The 23603-nt window shown below is 35.6% G+C and overlaps 1 protein-coding gene across 2 annotated transcripts in view; it reads right to left on the bottom strand.

The window, feature by feature from the left end:
* The window catches only part of PLS1 (plastin 1), a gene marked incomplete at its 3' end in the record, with an annotated part of 45313 nt that overhangs the window by 18234 nt on the left and 3476 nt on the right, over positions 1-23603 (bottom strand). For both annotated transcript variants that reach the window (XM_015821096.1, XM_015821097.1), the window contains 3 exon segments: positions 141-270; positions 2673-2836; positions 7273-7364. In XM_015821096.1, the coding sequence (XP_015676582.1) occupies positions 141-270; positions 2673-2836; positions 7273-7342 (364 nt within the window).

Raw genomic sequence — 23603 nt, 5'->3', positions numbered from 1 at the left:
ACTAGTGAGTCAATAGGGCACTAGAGGACAAAAGTTTATTTATTTTGAGCAGGTCATTCTTTAATTATAAGAACTGCATAAATCTTAATCTTGGCATTACATTCAAAAAAAGGTTTCTTTGAACAATACTATTTTGTTACCTGAATAAGAATGCTGAGTTCCCTCACTAGAACTGGATGATGTTCCTCCAATTGCAGTAATTCCCAGTTTCTTGTTTATGGATTTTCGAAATGATTTGCTAATATCTTTACTTTTCAGTTCCTGAATAACCTAGAACAAAACAACATCAAATAGAACAGAAAATCATCAAAGAGCAGCCATGTCAAAACAGTAGTATATTTGCTAACTTTTTTTTTCCTGTTTTCTTAGCACATCTACTTAATTGTTCCAACTAACTGAAGCATGGAAGTTATACCATAAAGTAAATCAATTATCTGGAGAAGGGGTGGGAGAGAGAAAAGGAACAAATCAAGGACATTTATAATTCTTTATTATTTAATTCATTCATATTTGATCTTTTTAGACTATAAGAAAACTAAAATATTTTGGATATATATCTATAAAGAATATACTTTTACACTTATACCAATAAAAAAAATCAACAGCTTCTAATGCAGCCTCTAATTGAATAAGAAGCCCAAAAATACAAAATAAGAAAGCTATCTGTTAAGGAGGTCTGTACCTCTTTCCAGAATCTTATGGCAGGGCTTTTTTCACAGACTACCACTTTTAGGATATGGCAATATTCTAGTACCACCAGTCATCTAGCAAGGTATCAAAAACTTGATGATCGAAAAAAAGGAAAAAAGTGATAAAGTACAGGTAGTCCTCGACTTACAACAGTTTGCTTAGTGACTGTTCGATGTTATAATGGCATTGAAAAAAGTGACTTAAGACCATTTTTCACAGTTATGACTGTTGCAGCATCCCCAGGGTCATGTGATTTACATTCGGATGCTTGGCAACTGATTTATACTTATGACGGTCATAGTGTCCCAGGGTCATGTGATCACTTTTTGCAACTTTTTGACAAGTGAAGTCAATGGCCGGGGGGTGGCCAGCTCAACATTGCTCAGGTCGCAGGGCTCCTGTGGGGGGTGCGGGTGGGGCTGTGGGGGGATCCATGGGTCTCTGATGGAGGGAGGTGGGACTGGGGTAGGTGCCAGAGCATGATCCACTAAAGGAGCCTCACCGTCCCTCTTGGGCTGCGTGGGGGACTCCCGGACAGTGGCATGGGCTGCCCAGAGTCCTGGGCAGCGGAAGGCAAGCGCCCAGCCCGGCCCTTGAGCTCTCGGGCACCAGGACCCTGCAGCCCAACCCACTCCAGCCCCACTTCCCTGAGGGGGCTCTTGGCTGGGCTTACCTCCTCATCAGGGCTGCTGCTACTGATGTGTCCACTCTCCTTGGGCAGGTTGCTCATGGTGGGTGCAGGAGGGCAAAGTGCTTGGGTCAGAGGGAGGCCCACTTCCTCTTCATGTGAAGACACCAAGCTTTGTAACCAAAACATCCTTAGCGATAGGATGGGAGACCCTCAGGATAGGCCAGGAGAAGGGGGCAAGGGGATGGCGAAAGGGCAGCAGGTCTGCTGGTGGCCAAGTGCTAAGGCAGGACTTCCCTCAGACCCCCCTTCTCTCTCATTCCAATCTCCCTCCTTCCTTCCTTCCTTGCTCCCTCCATCTCTACCCTCCCTCTTTCCCTGCCTCCCTGCTTCTCATTCCGATTTCCTTCCTTCCTTCCTTGCTCCCTCCATCTCTACCTTCCCTCTTTCCCTGCCTCCCTGCTTCTCATTCCGATTTCATTCCTTCCTTCCTTCCCTCCCTCTCATTGTCCCTTCCTTCCTTCTCATTGTCCCTTCCTTCCTTCTTTCCCTCCCTCCCTCCCTCTCATTGTCCCATCCTTCCTTCTTTCATTCACTCCCTCTCATTGTCAATTCCTTTCTTCCCTGCCTCCCTTTCTCATTCCCATCTTCTTCCTTCCTCCCTCCGTGCCCAGGAAGGGACAAGGGGGAGGGAAGTCTGCCAGAGCGGCTGGCGGCCATGCTGCCAGTGGCCATGGCTTGAAAGGCCACTGTAAATTCCTGGACAAGAGCTGCACAGCCTTAAGAGCAGAGTGGCAGGAAGATATTTGCGATGAGGGAGGGAGAAAAACAGGCAAGAAACACAGCGGGGGAAGGATCCCCCTCTGCGAGGAATGAAGAAAGGCAGCATCCCCTGAAGGAGACCAGCAAATTGCCCTCTCCCACTTCACACACCTGGCTCTGTAAGCTCTGGGGGAGGGGACGGAGTAAGTCCACGTTACTTGTGCTATGCCACCCAGACCTCAGCCTGCTTGGTTTTGGCAGGCAGCGGCACACTCTCCTCACCACACGGAGAGACTGGGCCGGGCGAGGCAAAGCTGGCAAGAAGCCAAATCTGCTTGGGTGTGCACAGAAGAGGCAGCTGGCACCTGGCGTCCTGGGTGACTGTTTTTTCCTGCTGGCTGTGTTCTGAGCGCTTCNCTTCCCTTTCACCCAGGACGCTAGATGCCATGCGCTCGCCGCCTCTTCTGCTTCTCGCCAGTTTCGCCTTGCCCGGCCCAGCCTCTCCGCACAGTGTTTGTTTCATATATAATTACTTAATACTAATCCAGTTATATTCAGGTAAACATATAACATAAGATATTAGCTTGCTTACTGAGACAAATTCTTCAAAATTGATTTTGCCATCCTTGTTACTATCTGTGACTGCTATAATTTTTTCCACAATTTCACGAACTTTATAGCCAGGTAAGGGAAGACTTGCTTCTTTGAAAAGATCTTGAAGTTCATAATCACTGACATATCCACTATTGTCAATGTCTACAAATTAAAAAACAAAACAAAAGTGCTTTGTTACTATTGATATTTCAATTGCTGTTTTAAAATAATACATTTTTATTTTTTTGTTATTGAATTCAGGCTATTTTTAGTAATAGATAATATATATTTTGCTGAACTATGATCATTTCAAATATTAACTGAGAACCTATTCATATTTTTAGTGGTCTTCTGTGGCCTGTGTGTGTTTTTGTGTGGTTATTGTTATTTAAGACTTTCTCATCACTACGTCTTATGTTCATTCATTCATTCCTTGCTTTCTTTTGCTTTCAGCACATTTAAGTAACCCAAGGTTGCTAGATAATTGTCTTTCTTCTAACCTTATCCCACTATATACTTTCACTTTTCTGATTCTATTCCTTGTTTCCGAGATGAAGTCTTGTTAACTTACTTTGTTAATATCCTTTAGTCAGCTTCTTTGTAACCTGACTATTTAACCATATTGGCTCTTTAGACGTCTCCTAGTTTTCTTCTTCATTAATATTTTCTTACATTGCACTATCCTTAATTTCCTTTTCAAGGTGTTTCAGCCAATTACAGTATCTTTAAGATTTTCTTTTCATATTATCTTTTATCATTTCCATTAGTTTACTGTATTAATATTGGCCATTTTAAAAACCATGATTTCAGGTGACATTTTGTTTCAAGTTCTTGTAAATCAAAAAGTCTTAACAATGAAGGTCATTGCATCCAAACTTACCCTTATTTAGTATCTTTAATGTTTAGTAAGAGACAAATTTAAGGTAGTAAATTGCCCTACCACCCACCACAATTTTGTCTTTGGAAAGAGAAAATTACCATCATCATGAGTAAAAAAATTATCAGGCATTTTATGTTTGACAAAATTAGTCTTTCAACTCATATTTGTTTGTTAGTCGACTGCAGTTCAGCGTTTAACACAATCATTCTCCAGCATCTAGTAGAAAAACTGGACCTTTTAGGCTTAAACACTCCTTTGTGCAACTGGATTCTTGATTTTCTTACCAAAAGGCCCCAATATGTGTGAGTTGGAACAAATACCTCTAATACCATTTTCTTGACCACAGGTTCTCCTCAGGGCTGCGTCCTAACTCCGCTGCTGTTCGCCCTGTTGACCCATGACTGTTGTGCTAGGTTTGCCACCAATCATATTGTGAAGTTCGCAGATGATACAACAGTAGTGGGCCTTATTCACGATGACAATGAGGGTGCTTACCGCAAGGAGATTGAGAGGTTGGTGAATTGGTGTAAGGAAAACAGCCTAGTTTTAAATACTTGAAAAATGAAAGAGATCAATGTCGATTTCAGAAAAGGCAGGCACAGCCACACTTCTCTGTGCATTAATGATTCACCAGTGGAGATGGTTACCAGCATCAAATTCCTGGGTGTGCAGTTAACCAGTAGGCTGGCTTGGTCACTCAACAGCGAGACATTGGTGAAGCAGGCACAGCAGCGCCTGCATTTTCTGCATCGCATGACAAAAGCACATCTTCCTTCTCCTATTCTCGCCACTTTCTATAAGGGGACGATTGAGAACATCCTGTCATACAGCATCTGGTTTGGAAGCAGACAGGAAGGTGGTGCAGAGAGTGGTGAGGATGGCCAAAAAGATCATTGGCAGTTCCCTCCCTCCCATCCAGGACATAGCACAGAAGCGTTGCTTGAGCAGGGTCCGTAAGATTATCTGGAACATTACACATCCACATCACGGCCTGTTTTCCTTGTTACATTCTGGGAGCGGGTTTCGTGATATCCGAAGCAGAACATCCAGATTCAGCCATAGTTTCATTCCATACAGCATTAACCTTGTGAACTCTCAAGCCTTCTCCTTCTGTTATATATTCATGATGGACAGTGTTTAATATTTATTTGTTATGTATATGTAGGGATGTGGCTCTATACATATGTTGTATATAGTATGTTTAGGTGTGTGTTATGCATGTGTTCACTTTGAGAGCGGGCAACTAAATTTCATTTTTGATGTGTGCCTTTGTGCCCACAGTAAAAATGTCAATAAAGGTTATCTAATCTCATCTTGTATCTTTTATCTTATCTTTCTGGATATATCATCACAATTACTTCATGATTTTTTTTAAGCTTCAATTATCTGCTTTATAAAATTATCATGTACCTCTAATGACTGATTTGGTGGTATGTATCAGACCCCTAGGAACATAGTACTTCTGTTAGTTTGCCATTTCAACTTGACATTTCAAATAATACTTGTTATTTGAATCTCTGTATCGATCTCTGTATAGGTAAGCTCATTTCTGGTTCATATGTGTTGCCTGTTCTTGTGAAATAAAGTTTACCTATCAAATCCAATGCTCTACTGGTGGAATTCATCTTACTATGTTTATAGAATCCTTTTTGTATTACACTTGCCTTTATGCCTCATGACTTCTAGCTCATCTTGCTTGTTTAAGCCATATTTTGTGTATTAGTGTGGAAACATTCAATATAGTATAATTGATTGGACTCAATCTCTTTTCTTTATATTTGTCTCATGTTTATTTTTTGCCAAACTAATTTTTATAAGATTTTACTTTGCTTCTGCATTCAGTGTATTGTGTGCCAATTCATTACTCCCTAATTATCTTACAAATCCCTATCAATGTGAAATCACCCATCTCTCTTCATAACATTCCTCTGACACCAGAGATGAGTCCATAGATAATTAGTTGAGTTTTCCAAGCACATATCTCAGATTGTATAGCAGTTGTTTGCAGAAAAAGAAGAATTTTGCTTTATTTCACTAAAATATAGATTTCAGAGTGTGGTGGAAAAATTCACATCTAAAGAAAAAAAATGACTAAAATGTTCCAGTTTCTTTATTAAACTAACAAAGAAATAGAGTAATCACTGCATTTCCAACAAACAAAACCAAGACCCAATTTCAATGCAATACAGATCTTATATTGTTTTACCACATTATGTCATATAGCATATTAAGAACAGGCTATTTGATTAATTGTTTTATAATCATCAGGATAAGGAAATCAAAGGAGTCATCTGGCACTTGGTTGCCCAGAGCAAAAAGGCAACAACACATTGGCATCAATTCATCAAAGGAGCAGATACCAAGTAAATTACACATAAAGTATGTATTAACTTATCAAAGATATGGAATGCCCCATCAATTATTCCTTTGTGTTGTAACAATGTGCCTCTCTTGTGCTATAAACATGGAACAGCCTGAATGGTTTTATTATTTATTCTTGAGTAAATTAATACATTTACTAACCTACATATCAAAAGTTCTGATGACCACTGAGAAGATGCTAAAATGTGAGTCTTGCTGGTGTCAGGAAGATTTGCTACTGTCACGGCAATCTAATTATTCTTATATATGAAGTTTATGTATGAAGCAAGGGAAGGATGCCACAGAGTAATCAGTTTATTTGGATTGCCAAACATTGCAGCTTTTCTTTTTTCTATGCAACTTAACAAATAGCCCTCAAATTAAATTTATTTCAGGCAAAACATATCTAGGAAATCCTAGCCTTTGCATTAATGCAACTGTTCAGATTTCATTGTCCCCAATCTGCATAATTTTCTTGTTGGAAAATAAAAACCTTTGTGACATCTATGCTTAACCATTCATGAAATGCCCCTGATCCACCAGTAGCCACAAAAGAAAGATACAGTGAAGTCCCTTGAACTTTCCCACCTGCATTGACACTTGGACTGCAATTGATTAATTGGCCTTTTTGGGAAAACAGTGTGCACCGGCAAATAAACACAAAACGGAATCCTCTCAAGATAAGGGAAATCTTTATTACAATACTGCACCCCTCAAAATGTCACACCTAGGAACATATCTACACATCTAAGACTGCATACCCTATAGAACAAGAAACAACATATCCTGGGGTAGGAACATCTCTACCCATCTAATATACTTAATATCAAAGTACATACTCCATGATCAAAGCCCATTAATACTGAAGTACTACCATGCTCAGCATTCTAACTTCATACCCTACTTTCAATTGCTATACTCCATGAAATGTCAAATAAAACTAACCTAATTTTCAAGCTGCTGCCCAGCATGTTTATTTGTGACCTGGCTGAACTTCGAACCCAGGATTTTCTTCCAATACTCTCATGACATGATAATATATACTGGGGATCAGCAGGGCTTATGTGATTATAGCAAACTTCTGGCAATATAACATTCCATGTGGCTGGGAAATTGTGGGGGTTGGTTCACACATCTTAAAGTTGTCAAAGTTGAGAAACACTGTGTTATGGAAACTTACATGTGAAACATCATTATTACACATAGAATCTATTATTGAATTATCATGGCAGATATCTTGATACTATCTTTGAAAGGGACAGGGTTATGAAATAAAAAGTAGTAGATGTGATCAATTTTTTATCTTATATCCTCAACAAGGGTTAGCTAAAACCTTAGAAAACTTCAGCAAACTTACCTATTTTACTGAATGCTTCTTTTAGTTCTTCCAGTTCCTCTCGAGAAATTGTTGTTATGTTATTTTCCATCTTGATTGCCAGGTTTTTATGTCTGAAAATAATCAACAAGACATATTTACAAAATACAATAAGGAAAGACATATTATTCAATTAACTTGAAATATTTTTGTGATCCATTAGAATTTATACTATTCTGAGCATTAGGTATATGTTTCTTTTTTCCAAATATAAGTTCCACATTATGCAAAAGTTACAGATTTTGGATTTATTTTTCACTAGACAAAAAGAGTTATATCAATAACAATTGGGCTTATTAATTTATGCTGACATAAGACAAGATTCTGCTTCCACCTGCATGAAAAGGGAAGTGTTCAATGGTATCAATGCAGCTTCATAATGACTAGAAATTATGGGATTGCAACCCACATTTATGGGCTGATACCCAATGCTGGAAGACTAAAGGGAGTAATTTGATGTACTGTATTTTGTGCATCCCAACAATACTGAGTAACTGAAAATATTATTCAAAATTTTGAGGAGAAAAAAAATAAAATGAATAAAATAAAGATGATCAACAAGCCTAAGGAACAATAGAGGACAAACAAATGTTTAATATTATGTTGCTGCTTGAATTTTTATTTGTGAGATTTTTTTTAAATTTGTATTGCTTATCTCTTGCTGTTATATGCTAAGTATGCACTTGCATGAACTTTTAGTAAGAGTTTTTAAAGCTGTGTTTACATATAAGCTGCTATTAAAATCATGAATTACAAGCAGGATGTATATTTTTTATACATATTACAAATGCTGTCTAAATAATGTGAACAACTCATGTCTTGATCTCTATATAGTTGGATTACTGCAACACATTCTATATGGGGCTGCCCTGGAGATAACCTGATCACTACACAAAGATGCAAAAACAAGATTTCTAGTGGGAAAACCCCACCGCTCAGAAAAATATCTACATTATGCATTGGTTACTAGTTGCAATTCAAAGTACTTATTGCCTTTGAAACCCTGCAGAATGCAACAACAGGTTTTACACAGACCTTGGTAGAAGAATACAATCTGCCTCCCAACTTAGTTTAGTCAATTACAGAAGGCCTCCCCCTCCTTGCAAGTTACATGGAATATATAGATGGCATGTCTTCTCAGTAGCAAACTCCACTTTATGGAACTTTCTGCAGAGGTTTGCCTGTCCCCTACCTCCATGAATGTTAAAAGCAAAGCAATAATTATTTTTCCAATGAGCTTTTGATCTGAGCTGATTGAAATGTTTTATCAGAAATTTTGTTGCTCTTTTTGTAACCTATTAACCTATATTGTTATTTGTATTCTATCTTATGCTGTTCACCATCCAGGTTCCTTTGGAATTGTGAAAGGCTATAAAAACCTCAAATTTATATAATTTGGTGCCGAAAACTACAGCAGCATATTTTAAAAAAGAATCTGGTAGTTAGCTTTAACAAGTTTTAGTAAAATATCTAAAAGTTTAGCAATTATTACACCTAAGTCAATTCCAAATTTTCTCTCCAATTATTATGAATATTTACTATTACCTTTTTTCCTTAAAATGATTTTGGCTAGATATTTGATAGAAAAAAATAGGACTATGAACTTTTTGCTCATTATAAATTTAGAGAAAATACTGGAGAGAAATATTGATGTACCCTTTTAGGAATGGTATGATTGTTTTCTTGTTGATTTTTATTGTGAGCCATTTAGAATTACTGTATGTAAGACAGGTAGTCATATACATTCTATAAATAAATTAATCAGTAGCAGCGGATATTTTCTTAATTGTTCCACATACTGAATTTTGGCACATACTGAACAAATGGGCCTATCAAATGGTATGGTATCAATAGTTTTAGCTGGTAGATACTCTGTATTATGTTATAATTATCAAAAGGTCACAATCCAATAAAGATTCGATAAATAAAACAATAAATTGGATTTGTGCAATTACATTTGTTCCTTGTTCTTTGGACTAAAATGATCTCTGGTTATAAACTGCATGTTAAGCGTGCTATAAATAGGTTTAGAGGAAAGGGAATGTTAGCATATCCAATTAGCCAAGGATAGAAATTACATCAAATAGCAAATAACAATAATAAAAATATTAAACACATTATAACATATAATTTTCAATTTAACTATTTAGCTGTCATACTTATTTTCATAGTAATATCGCTTGCTGTACATGAACATATTTTGATACAACTAACAGTGACTTGAAAGTATTGCATAGTACTGTAAGACCATGCAGTAATCCCACAACGTTTAATGTATATAAAAGAGTTGCAAATGTTAGCATTCCACTACTAATAATATCTCCCACTTGTATATATATTTTTCTGTTCTTTGCTATTTTAAATTCTCACAATTTGAATACTAGTAACATGGCTGGATTACATAAAATATACTTTAAGATGGCACAATCTCTATAATTTTGCTATATCAAGCCCAGAAGCATCCATTTTTAAATTATAGTATAAAGATCAGATAAAATTACTATTCCCCTGTTGCTTGCTTTAATGTGTCAGCATATATTACAATTTACAATGTTAATGGATTCTAAATTCTTTCTCCACACCCAAACCACTGTGTCAGAATTATCTTCTCTCTTCTATAGCTTGAAGGTTAAAGATGCAGAGCATGGCAATGTTCCCTATAGTTTGACTCTGGTTGTTTCACCCTTAATATCAGAAAATATCATATATGTGTTATATGCAATTACTATTCAAAGCTTTTAGTGTAAGTGTAGCCTATAGTATGAATTATATTTATGTAACACTTATTTTTAGAACGTCAGAGTACATTTTCCCGATCTCTTCTTTTTTCTGCTTAATCCTCTTAATTATCGTCTTAAGTCAAATAGTTCATTAGTTAAAATTTTCTAGTGGACCTCCCAGCAGAGCTCAAGATGTTCTACTGTAATGAGATCCACTTCCACAAAGGAGGTGAGGTAGATCTGTACAAGAGAGAAAGTTTTTTGTGTGGTGATTCCCATTTACAGAATTTCTTTTCAAGAGAGGCTCAAGTGGCTCATTAGCATTTTGGTACCTGGTGAAAACCTTTCTATTTTCCCAGGTTTTTTAATTGGCTTTTAATTAGTTTTTAATTTGCATTATTGTATTAATTATTTTGTAATTTGTATTAATTAATGTATTAATTTGTATTGGTTTAGATTTGGAATGACTGTATTATTGCTGCCTTGTGTATATTATGCTTTCATTTTGCATTTTGTTTTATGTTATTGTATTTGTACAATTTAGGAATTTGACAGCCAGACACTCATTGACTAAACCATGGTATTCCAATGAGCTTTAGGGGTATCTACAGTAATGGCCAACATTCCAGCAATTATGATGACTAGTGATGTATAAGAGACTCCTGCCTGTAGACACATCTTGTTTTTGTTGACACATCTGATCAAATACCAATGAAAATTAAAAACTCAAAATTTATTCTTTTTATGTGGATTTTCTCGGGTATCTATGTCATAGTACAACTACAGCTATGGCATAGCAAGGGAGATTCTATTATTTTTTCCCCAACTATTTGAGGAAGGATGAAAATAAAATTTAAAAAAAAGATAAGTTCCTAAATCAGTGCCATTTTGCAGGGTTCTTCTTATTGTAGATCAGTGATGGCGAACCTTTTAGAGACCTGAGTGCCCAAACTGCAACCCAAAATCTACTTATGCATTGTCGAGTGCCGGGTGGGCGTGGCCCATTGGCTGGCCGTGGTTGCAGTGGTACTGGCAGACTGGATGGGACTAAAAAGTTCAATCAATCAATTCCAATTGTGCAAGAACTTTTTTTTTCTCGCGAGAAGTTGAAATTGACTGATTGATTGAACCTTTTTTTTTTGCACACGGCGGCGGAGGCCTAAAGCGAAAAGGTTTATAAAACTCAGCTGAAAGCTTAGGATTGGGGTGATGGTGCGCGTGCCCACAGAGAGGGCTCTGAGTGCCGCCTCTGGCACCCGTGCCATAGGTTCGCCACCACTGTTGTAGATCATGCTTTGTGGCAATAGAAAAAGAATAACACTCTTTTTTTCCTTGTTGACTTCACACTGTCAGCTGATATATGTTAGGTTAATTTCAAAGTATCCTGTGCTGTTTTGAACTAAAATTAATCCCACCTAGAATACAAGATGACTGAAATTCTATTCACACCACCTGTGTCGTATGCAAAGAACAGAATTTATCAATTGTCACTGTATCGTTATAAGCATCACATTGTTTACTAAAAAAAATTGCCATGACTTATAAATTGGAATTAATGGCCCTGTTTGCATGTCAGAAAATGACCCAGCAATCCCTTCCCCCAGGCAATTCATTACCTTGTACCTTGTTACAGCAAATAATACGGATTACCGGGTGTGTTTGAGATTATATCTAATTTCCTCTGGATTAATTGGCTAGGTTTTAGAGTCTGTGTATATTTCCTTCCCCATGACCTAGTTAAATATGTCATGCAAACAGAGGAAATAAGTCGAATAAAACATAGATAGAAAATTTACTTATTTCTAAATAAGATTAGGTCTTGTTATTTAATTTTATTTTATTTAAGTACAAGATTAAAATGCATGCACTCATTTCACTTATAGTTTATAAAACTCATTTGCTCTCATTTCATTTTAAAAATGCAAGGTATTTTTCTGCATTCTGCATTCCCATGAAGTGACAACTTCATGAAACTAAAATACAGAAAATAAAAAAATTCCATATACAAATGAGGGCTACACTTATTTTTATCTACTGTGTATCTACTTTGTGAATCTGATTATTCACAATCACTTTGCCAATCCAACTTTTTTAATTTTATTCCTCTCCAATCTAACAGATTAGAAATCCACACATAATCATGCCTATCCAACTATCTATGCTTCTGATTCCACAAAGCATGTATCTGATTACATAGACTGTGGCCTACAAAAGCACATACCATAATCAAATAGTTAAGCCTCTCTAAATTTCATTGTTGGGTTTGATGTAATAAACTATCATTTTATAAATTTTTAAGAGCCGTGGTGGTGCAGTGGTTAGAATGCAGTATTATAGGCTAACTCTACCCACTGCCAGGAGTTCGATCCTGACTGACTCATAGTTGACTCAGCCTTTCATCGTTCCAAAGTCGGAAATGAGGAGCCAGATTGTTCAGGGTAATATGCTGACTCTGTAAACCTAGAGAGGACTGTAAAGCACTCTGATGTGGTATATAAATGCTATTGCTATTGCTAAAATGATAAAGTAGTGTGTGTTTGTTTGTGTGTTTCCTTTATCTACACCTTTATGACCTTGATTGTTTTTGAAAATGTAAGTAGCTTCAGATGTGATTAAGTCTTGGATGATAACTGGCATGATAACTAATAATCATTACTTGAAATACGGAGTCCTATTTGCACTGATTTTTACTGTCCAGCTTTCTGTGATGATTTATGCAACATTAGAAAACATGCACCCTTAATCACAATCCAATATATACACATACAGTACTTACACCTATAGTGTTGAGCGCAGTAATTCACAAAAAATTAATCAATGCATACCGATGCCTCGCACAAGAGGCCAAAAGAAAATATCCAGCCAGCTTGGGAAGCTAGCTGGGTTTTCTTCTCTCTGCTTTTCCACTGTTTAACCTTAATTTTGCCATCCCTCTTGCCATGAGTGCCTGGCTCCTTGTAATTATGGCACGGCGTGATAAACCCCATCTTTCCTCTTCTGGCATCCGAACCAAATTCGGAGCGTGTTCCCCTCTGCTCAGCTGCAGAGCCAAGGTCAATTAATGGTTCATGTGCAGGCTTGCATTTTGGCCGTGAGAGTGAACTCCGCAGTGTTTGGTCCAATGCAATTTTCCTCCAGCTAGTGGAGGAAACTTATGTACAAAATTTGATCTGGCTTCCGATTCTGCTGTGATTTACCAGTTATCTGCATTATTAATTTGGCTATTAAAGCAATCTCATCCTAGAACCAGCAGAACTGGCATTAAAACTGGATTATTTGAAAATAAAAATATTAATGAATAGTAATGTCCTGGAGAAACTTTAAAAGAAAAACATTAGTTGAATTCAGAAGTTGAATTATTTTAGGTCCAATATTAGCTGTCAGATTGTCCAAATTGGATGCTTTATTATCTTGTTCATTTTCACAACTGCTACACAGTGGTTAAGAATGGTTCATTTTTCCACTGCAGGGTGCTCCCTACTAGCTTTCCATCTATCTTTTGAACTTATCAGCTGTCCTAATAAATCACTCTGAGAGATGGGTGGTCTCTAAATTTGATAAATAAATAAAAACAATATAAAATGTTTTTAACAGGAAATTTATAAAATAAATATTTTATTTAACAGGAATGAAATTGGCACGAATTCTTTTTTCACCTTTTTGCAAATGAATGGATATGTGGAGTCTCAGATTACTTGTGTTTTTTAAATTATTTTTTCCTTTGTAAAGAATGGATGATATTATTTTAAATTGTGGTATGGAATAGAATGGAATGAAAACAGTGGTGGTATGGATCTGAGCTTACAAGGAGTTCTTGCAGCCTTAAAACAAAGCTACTTTGATTCATGTTTATTGTCCTCTTTCTTCCTTTCCTACTTTAGCCTACAACCATGGTTAGAGATATTTGCAAACAAAACAAAACAAAAAACCCCAATAACTCCCTTTTTACAAGCTATAATCCCTTAATTCAGTGTAGAGTGGTTTCTATGTTTATTTTAAACTGCTTTAGAGGGATTCAGAAGTTGAAACTGCTGTGTGAAAGTACTTCAACAGTCATTGCCTTCTGTGGCCTTATGACTGACTTGGCAGCTATAGAGAATAACAGAGATGGAAGGAACCTTGAAGGTCTTCTAGTCCAACTACCAATTCAAGCAAGAAGCCTTATACCAGAGGTCCCCAACCTATGGGTCACGGCCCACTATCGGGCCGCGGCCTCTTGGCCGCCGGGCTGCATGAGTAGCAGGGCAGTGCACGTGTGTGTGCTCATCCCCATGCCACCATTGCTGTAAGTGTTGTGTGGGCAGTGGCTAGTATTGCGTGGACAGCAGCAGCGCTGCAAGCGGCAAGTTGGCCGCAGCATAATCTTTGCACGGGGCGGTGGCGCGAACCTCATGTGGGGAGCGGCATTGCTGCGAGCCACAGTGTGAGCCTCATGCTGGTGGTAACATTGCCGCAAGCCTGGAGGCACCAGGCTTGCTGAGAGTCTCGTGCACATGCTTGCAGCCCCATTTGTGTGGTGTGCATGCTTGCAGGATTTGTACATGCATGCGCACATGTGGCTACATTCACATTTGCGCATGCACGCCTAAGGCACCTGCCCCTCCCTCTCCCACTGGGTCGCCAAACCAAAAAGGTTGGAGACCCCTGCCTTATACCATTTCAGATAAATGGGTACTCCTCAACTTACGATTGCTTGTTTATTGACCATTTGAAGTTACGGCAGATTTTTAAAAAGTTTCTTACAACCAGTCCTTGAAATTAAGACTGTTGTCTCCCCACCCACCCCTCATTTCAGGCACTTGGCAACTGGCTCCCATTTATGAACAGCGGACATCCCACAGTCACATAACTGTGATTTACCATGTTTTTCAATGTCTTAAATGTACAATGTACAATTATTAAATAACTTGTACTGCTTGATTAATCAGGCAGACTTGTCAAGGAAATGCAAATGCAAATTATATAAAACCTATATTGAAGACATTAGCCCATCACAAATAAATTTCTGCATAATATATGTGAAACTATGAATTAATATTTGTATAAATAGCCATATTTATTTATTCAAGGTATTTATTTAAATTTATGTTCTCACTGGTGTTGTGTGTATAACATTAGTAAATCAAGTCTAGGTTAAAACTAAGCAGTTTATATTATACACTTGCATGAAAGGAAAAGTGATCACATGACTCAGTTATGATTATGAAGATAGCATTAAGTATTATAAGGATTTCCTTTTTTTTAATTTGCTTGGTTGGATATAGAAACCTTCTGATACATAGATTTGAATAGCAAATTATTCCTTAGTCAGTCTTGATTACAAAATTGCATAATGTGCTTTTTCTACTTCTTTTGAAGAACAGCCATGACAGTTTAAACTCTAAGTATGATGTACACAGAAAAAATATTTACATTTTTCCTTGATTTTAGTTTTGTCAATTATACTTATTTTTGCTGTGGTGCTTGTAGGCTGCTTTGAGTGCTGAAAAAAAAAGTTGGGGTAAAAACAAATAAAATTTGTTCATTCCATTTAAAATGGAATGAACATACAAAAATCAAGAATAATGTTTTTCCCCAACAGTCATGTAACTACAAAATTTAAACAATGATTCAACTTTCTGCTAGACTTTTACTCCATCAGTAAAAATTAACATTTCATTGAATAGTGAACTAGAAACTTTTAATCATCAACAGCCTGAAGTCTTGCAATAAGTGAAGTCTAATTGGCTACTTTAATGACTCTCCAGAAGTTAATAAAGTAATAATTAATTAATGGAAATGTGCAAATGCACTGTATTAGCAAGCATTTTTGTACCCTCACATGATGAAAGTTAGTGATAATTAGAGGCCTATTTATATTATTAAAATATTCAAAGGCTTCCTCTCCTAATATTAATTATACAGGAATATATCCTTTGGTTAGTTTTTTAATTCTTGGCAAAACTGTATATGGCTCAAAAGACTATTAGATTAGATTACTAAAATAATCTACAGCAACCAAGACAGGATTTTTCCATCAATGAAAGAATTTAATTTTTGTACTTCAGAGTTTAAATGTTTTTTTTTCTTTTTTAAACTTTGATTGCAATTAGTGTTTGAAATTTTCATCTTGGAGGGAAAGCATAAAACTGACATAACAATTAGACAATCACCCTCACAGACATCTGCCAAAACCAAAGAACTGTTTACTCCTGAAGTTAATTCAACATAACATTGTGCATGCCTGTCTGACAAGGGATTAATGAATTTCACAGCACAGTACACTCAAGGTATTCATCTCTAAAGCAACATTAAGTCCATATGAAGCTCATTGTCAAAAGCCAAGAGTAAATTAAAATGAAACTTAAAATTTTAAATACTAACTTTCAAATACTGATGTTGACTTTTAACTTGGTTAGACAATCACAGATCAAACATGAACTGATAATTCTTACATACCTAGAGTTCTATTAAAAAGTACTCAATACTTTTAGGTTTTTCTGAATTTTTGCATAACAAAGTTATATTATACCATTTTGATATGTAAAAGGAGCATGACTTGAGCAATAGCAACATTCATTGCTTTTTTTAATTTATATCATACATAAAATAAACCAATATGCAACGTGCCTGTGTACAAAATTAATTGCCCTTTTAAATGCAGTATTGAATTGTACAACTTTTAGCTGCAATAACTACAACTATGTATCGGTTCTAATTGGTCACCAATTTCTCACACTGTTGTATAAGAATTTTCACTAATTGCTCCATGGCCAATTGCTTTATCCCAATAACATTTCTGATCCTGCCACAGCGTTTCTATGAAATATAAGTGTGGAATGACTTAACTATTTCAAAATACTGAATATGTTACTATACTGCTATTATCTGGCAGGCACCCATTTTTTATTTTTTAAGAAGTTTCTCTCTTTTTTTGAGTTAAGAATTCCTGTTTAAAGAACATCATTTTGGGTATTTCTCCAAACACCCCAAAAGATGAACAATAGGAGACACTCATATAACTAACTTTTTCTCACAAAGGCAAAAGAAATGTGTAATGCAAACCCCAGGAAATTTTTATCCATGATAGATTTAACTGCATATTATTTATTCATAAGATTTCTGGTCTGCTTTAATCTTAGAGGACTTTCCCATGCTCTAGGGCTAGTAAACATAGTTGAACTGCAAGACCAAGTAAGGCAATGAACAAATACTCTTTAAGCACACTTAATTTATGACAATGCTTATAATGTTACAGAATAAACATTTTACTCATAGCAATGTCATATCAGTCTCTTCTGGATAGATGACAAAAGCACACACCACCTAATTCTTCAGACATCAAAGGTCAAAGATAATACTAAGGATGGGACTTGTAAATCACAGCAAAAGAAATGGCATTATATTATAAACATGGGGTAATTTAAGAATTCAGGGGCTTCTATTATTATTTTTTAAATCTTTATAAGCGGTTTTAAGAGAAAGGCTCTTTCTACATTTCCAAGGAAAACTCTAAAGTTTCTAGCAACCACTCTCACCCATTCCTAACCATTTACAGCTAAAACATTTTTGAAGAAAGTCACATTCAAAGTTTTGCTATCACTAAATGTTACACATTTTGTTGTAAAGTGAGAGCTGTTCTCTTCCCAAAAAGATGTGCCATTCCCCCGCTAGCTTAAAAGAGACAAAGAGAACAGCAGAAACTGTATACCCAGCACTCTTGGGAATGTGGGCCCTCATGTTTCTTTTTCTCTCTTGACCTACTTTGGGAGAAAAAGACAGTAGAAGCATTGACTGGCTGTGATCAAAATCTGCCACAGCAAATGCATAGAGAGATCATGGTGGGGAAGAAAAAGTAATAGATACACAGGGGGAGGAGAAAAGAACATCTGTGACCCAACACAGCCTGAAGCTACCAGCATGCTTGTAAATGAAAGCTATTAGGAAAATTACAGGCTTACACTTCTAAATCACATGATTCTGATGAAGAATGCATTTGGCAGCAAAATCTGAAAATGCTAGGAACTCTGGTAAAGTCATTTAGGATAAAGAGAAAGAATTACTAATGACAGGGAAGAGCGTGTAAAAGAAATCCAGAAAGAGGTTGTCTTATGCATATAAATTACACACTGAGTCTAAGAATATTAACTGAATGGCAGTGTGCCAGATTTTGGACTGAAACATTTTAAAGGATTTAATTAGTCAGCAGTTCCTGTAATTATACCAATGTTAACGATCTTTTTTGAAGGGTTTACACGATAGGGGTAGGGAGTAGGTGAAATGTGTCAAAAGTAAACACGATATAATATTCGTTTCTACTTGAGGTGAAGAGTTTGAGGAAACAAGTCTTGTCTTTAATGACATCGTAAGACCGATTATTTTTTCGTAGAACAATAAGATCGATAAAATTTAAAATTCTGATACGTAACAGTATAGATACACTCAATTAGATGGAAAATGTTTACACTGATGAGATTTATATGGGACAAGTTAAGTGGTCTGAGCCATAGTAGATTGAGATATCATTCCAATGGCATATGATTTTAAGAGTGATTGCTCTATTGGGACCAGCAAGGTAGCTGTTGGGATACATGAGGGGATAGGTGAGAGATGCAATAGGACAGGGGTGTCAAACTGCCAGCCTGTGGGCCAGTCGCATCATGCAGAAGCCGCGCCCACCCCATTGCCGGCAATGGCAAAAACAGTCCTGATACGTTGCGAACGTCATGTGACGTCGCGAGTTTGACATGTCTGCAATAGGAACTCCTGAGTGATCCTTTCTCTGCAGCTGGCCTTTTTTCAAGGGTGTATTGACCTGGTTCATATCATGCTAAATGGACAGGGATCACATACTATGCCATTAAATATAGCATAACATGTGAAATCAGCAATAGAGTATATGTTCCCAAGAGGCAGATGTTCTTATGATGCTGCATTTCAATATATACTATACATCCAAGAAGTAACTTCCTTTGAATTAAATAGGATTTATTTATTAATAAATATGTATGAAACTGTGCTGATAGTTTTTTAAAAGAATCTATAGTTCTTTTCTCTCAGAGATTTAGGATTTTCTGGGGAAAAGAATAACTGTAGAATTATGTGACATAAAACTGAACTTGAAATTATAGAAATGGCCAAGATTAAAACTAGAAACAAGCCACGACTCTGAATTATATGTACCTGAATGCTCAATCTTTCTGAAAATTAAATCATCCAGATGAGTCAGATTTATTTATTTATTGCAGGACATTACAATTTCATTATTTTCAATAATTTGTATAATACAATACATACTTTGAGAATTTTTAATATATATAGCAGCTAGGATAGCCTAAAGCAAAATCAGAAGTTTACATTCCAAATAATATTTAGATTATAATTTAATTTAATTAATATTAAATAATAAATTAAATGAAGTTGAAGATTATGTTTAAGGATAAAATGACATAACAGCTATAAAATAAGCAAAGAGCACAGAAAATAATTTTCATGTAAATAGTCCTTTCATTGTAAAGGACTGCCAATGAAGTCCTAGGGTAAAGGTTTTTATGGATCAAAACTATTCAGGTAAGTTAATACCTGAACAATGTAACAAACAACTATATAATTCAGAAATTTTAAAAAAATAAACTTTTTATGATAAAAAAAACCCCACAGAATTGAGAAGAAGGACTGAAATTTGAGATGGATAGAAATGTAGAATATGTCATTTCTTTGAATTTAAATTTCCAAAATCAGAGAAACCCACTCCTAGGATAATAAAGATACTTGCTTATATTCTAGCTAAACTCTTATGTAATATTTTTGAGAAATTTTGGAGAACTGACAGAATGGTGATCTCAGAAAGATTACTGTACTATTATCTTCATCTTCAAAATGTGGGTAAAGGAAAGTGTAGCAAACTATACCAATCAACAAGCATGAAAAGATTCTGGAGCAGATCATAAAGCGTTCAGTCTTGAAAAACTTTGACAACAATATGGTAAATCATAAGAAGTCAGCATGGATTTGTTATTATTCTAGCAAGGTTTGTTCTTCTCATATTTTTGTTTAAGTTACTTCTTAATAACTTGTGGGATGCTACAGACATATCTTGACTTTAGTAAAACATTTGATCTTTTTAAAGCTAGTTAGCTAAATATAGGCTGGATACATAACAATTAAATAGATATATACATGATTAAAAATCATAGCAGCTCATCAATAATTCCTTACCAATATGGAGATAGAGACAAAGTGGAGTGCTATGAGGAGCAGCCCTAAGTCCTCTACTGTATAATATTTTCATTAATGACTTGGATGAATGGATGGAAAGAAGTCTTATCAAATGTATGGTTGAAAAAAATAGAAAACTTAATACCAGAAATTTAAAATTATTTTGATAAATTAAAGAAATAAGTTGAAAGTATTAGAATGAAATTTAAGAAAAACAAGTGAATGTTCCTCATTTAGGAAACAAAAATCAAACAAACAATATAAAATGGAGCATGTATTTATGTGTGTTCCTGGCTTGATAATGGTGTAAAAAAAAAGACTGAAACAGCTGTATGCAAATAGAACATGAAATCAGCAATGTAATGTTCTGAGAGAAAAAAAGGCAATACTGTTTAAGAAACGTTAACACGAGTATAATTCCCACATCACAGAATGTAATTGTTTCAATTTATTCTGCTTTCATCATGATTTATGCAGCCCTTATCTTTTGTACAGTATATAGTTTGGGGCATGACTTTACAGAAATTGAAACAGTTTCAGAGAAGAGTAATGAGGATGATCAGGGAACAGATGAACATCCTATGAAGAGATATTGGAAGGGTGTATATTTAGCCTTTTAAAAAGATGACTTGGCTGGAATATGATAGCATTCTTCAAATATCTTAAAGGATGTCAAATAGAATAAAGTCAAGGCATTTTTTTCTCATTTCAATTGATATTTTTTATAACTTGTAAAATTAGAACAGGAATAGGAGTAGGAGTAGTAGAATAGAGTAGAGTAGAGTAGAGTAGAGTAGAGTAGAGTAGAGTAGAGTAGAATAGAATAGAATAGAATAGAAACTTTATTGTCACTTTGAACGTACACTAATTGGCATACATTAAAATTATATTTCATTGCATACAGCTCTCAAAGGGTCACCACCTCCAAAACTGTTATAAAAGCATTTTGACATGGAGCCAATTATTTGAGAGACGATGGGCTCTTTCTCACAGGATGTGCCTAAACAGATAGTCACTATTCATGAATGCTTGAATTTCAATTTCTGCATTGAATAATTCCTAAAATATCACCTTCCAACTCTTTTATTCTTAGGAGTTTATGTGAAAACATTCAAAGCTCATTTCAGAGAAGATTCCTTCCTTGAGAGGGAAGATATTAGTTTGGGTTTTATAATAATAAATTAACTTACAAATATTTCCTGATTCTTTCACTCTTTTCAGCCCTTGCAAAGTCTTTCCAGAAAGTTAATTGAACTCTCCTAAAGAAAGTGGCAAAAGAGGAACAGAGAGACATAATCCAAAAATCAGGCAATGCTTTGCTCAGCTTTGTTCTTCTCTCTACCATGTCTCATTCTACATTCTCAATGAGAAAACTCCAAGTGTAGTTTTCATGCAGAAGTGGATTGATGCATGTTTATGCTGGTTGTGCAAATTATTGCATATTTTTCATTTGAAAACTATGAAATATATTTAGTATCTGAAAATTGTTGGTAAAAATAGCAGTCTCGGTGCCAAATATGTCCCTAAAGATTGTTTAGTAAGGTTTTGTTTCTTTAACAGTCTGATGATTAAAATAAAGTAAAAACGTTCCAGGTTTCCTTTGTCCTAATTTCAAACAAGATTCGTCTATTCTCTTTCGTTATACCAGTTTCCACTCACTGTATTGCATAGTAAATCCTCCGGTGAAAGTAATGGTATATACCTATGTTTACGTTCACTATTGTGACCAATTTTAGCATATTACAGTACCCCCATGGCAGAGATACCCTTGCAAAGACACATTTGCGATACTTTCACTTTTTACTGACTTTTTCCTGCTTGCTTCTGGTCCATGTTGCTGAATTAATTACACTGCATTATTGAACATAAGTTCAGAAGCCCTCTCATGCTTGGCCTTACTCTTCCTAAGTTTCTTGCCTGAAACATCTGACTGATATGTAACATTATTAGGAAAAAGGCTGAGACTCAAGATTTGCTTCTTACGTACTGGACCTATACAACTTGGCTGTACTGAATAGATTTCCTGTCTCTTATATCAGGGGTTCCCAACCCCACGGTCCGTGGACCAATACTGGTCTGTGGCATGCCAGCAACCGGTCCGCACAAACAAGCAAAGCCCCATCTGCGAGATGCAGGCAGCACACAAAACCACACACCCTCTGGTCCACGGAAAAACCTCTCTTCACGGAACCAGTCCTGGTGCCCAAAAGGTTGGGGTCCTCTGCCTTCTATAATCACTAAGGTCATCAGAAGGGTTCTGATGCATGGCCATGTAGTTTTTAAGTTATATAAATGTGGGGTTCCTATCCTCACTTTTAAATATAGATTTTATTAAAAAAATTTCAAAAAACGTAACTAATACAAACTAATAAAAAGCAAAAGAAACAAAAGAAAAGAAACTGCAAAAAGAGAAAATGAAATAGAAAAAAGCTTCTGATTTCTTCTGCAGCAAAAATATGCATATTTACAGTATTAACACTTACTTTATGATTAAAAAGTCAGTTTTTTCCTATTAAACAATTTTTTCCTAATCAAACCCACAAATCATAAATGTATTTTTTCTGCTCAATGCAAAAAGTTTATTAGGGATTTCCAGTTAAACCTGAACATATTTTTTTTTCTTCTGGTGAAGAGATGAAACTTGCAAAGATGGCTAATCAAAGAAATTAGTTTAGCCATCTTTGCAAGTTTCATCTCTTCACCAGTTATTCTTCCATTATGGATAAGGTTGAGCCTTTCTGCTTTAGTCAATATAATTGTTCTGCTGTGATTATCATATATAAAAACAAAGTTTCTTGTCCATTACTCCCAAAAGTGAGCTCTGATTTTAATTGTACATTAACCTTACAAACGTCTGCATTTGTATTCATTTTTTAAGCTTTTTAGATGCCAACTAAACTTGATAAAATGTCCCTTCATATGATACCTCACCCTACATCCTATTCTCTAGGACGCTCTCACTCTTGAATATTGAGTCTTCTCCCACTATGTTTTTAAATATCTATTGAACTAGACTTTCATTCAAGACTTTCTTGGGTGAATATTATGGATGAAAGTTTCTATATTCCATTTCTTTCCTCCTTTTTAATCAGTATGTTTTACATTGTTTTAAGTTCCTGCATTTTGCCATTGCATTTTAACAGTATTTATTTATTTATTTATTTATTTATTTATTTATTTATTTATTTATTTATTTATTTATTTATTTATTTATTTATTTGTATTTATTTTAATTTGTAAAGCTCACATTTCAACAAGTATTATTATATTTTGCCTTTAATGTAATTGAGGCTTACTGAGAGATTCTGTCCTAAGCCTATTAATTCTTACAGTGATATCATCACACAATATAAAATTTTAAAGAAAGATGAAAAAGAAAGATATAAAGATGGATGG

Source organism: Protobothrops mucrosquamatus, unplaced genomic scaffold (assembly GCF_001527695.2).
Source record: "Protobothrops mucrosquamatus isolate PMUCROS unplaced genomic scaffold, P.Mucros_1.0 scaffold1251, whole genome shotgun sequence".
NCBI lineage: Eukaryota > Metazoa > Chordata > Lepidosauria > Squamata > Viperidae > Protobothrops > Protobothrops mucrosquamatus.
Note: the sequence above shows the minus strand (reverse complement) of the source record. Positions and strands in the feature narration are given on the sequence as shown.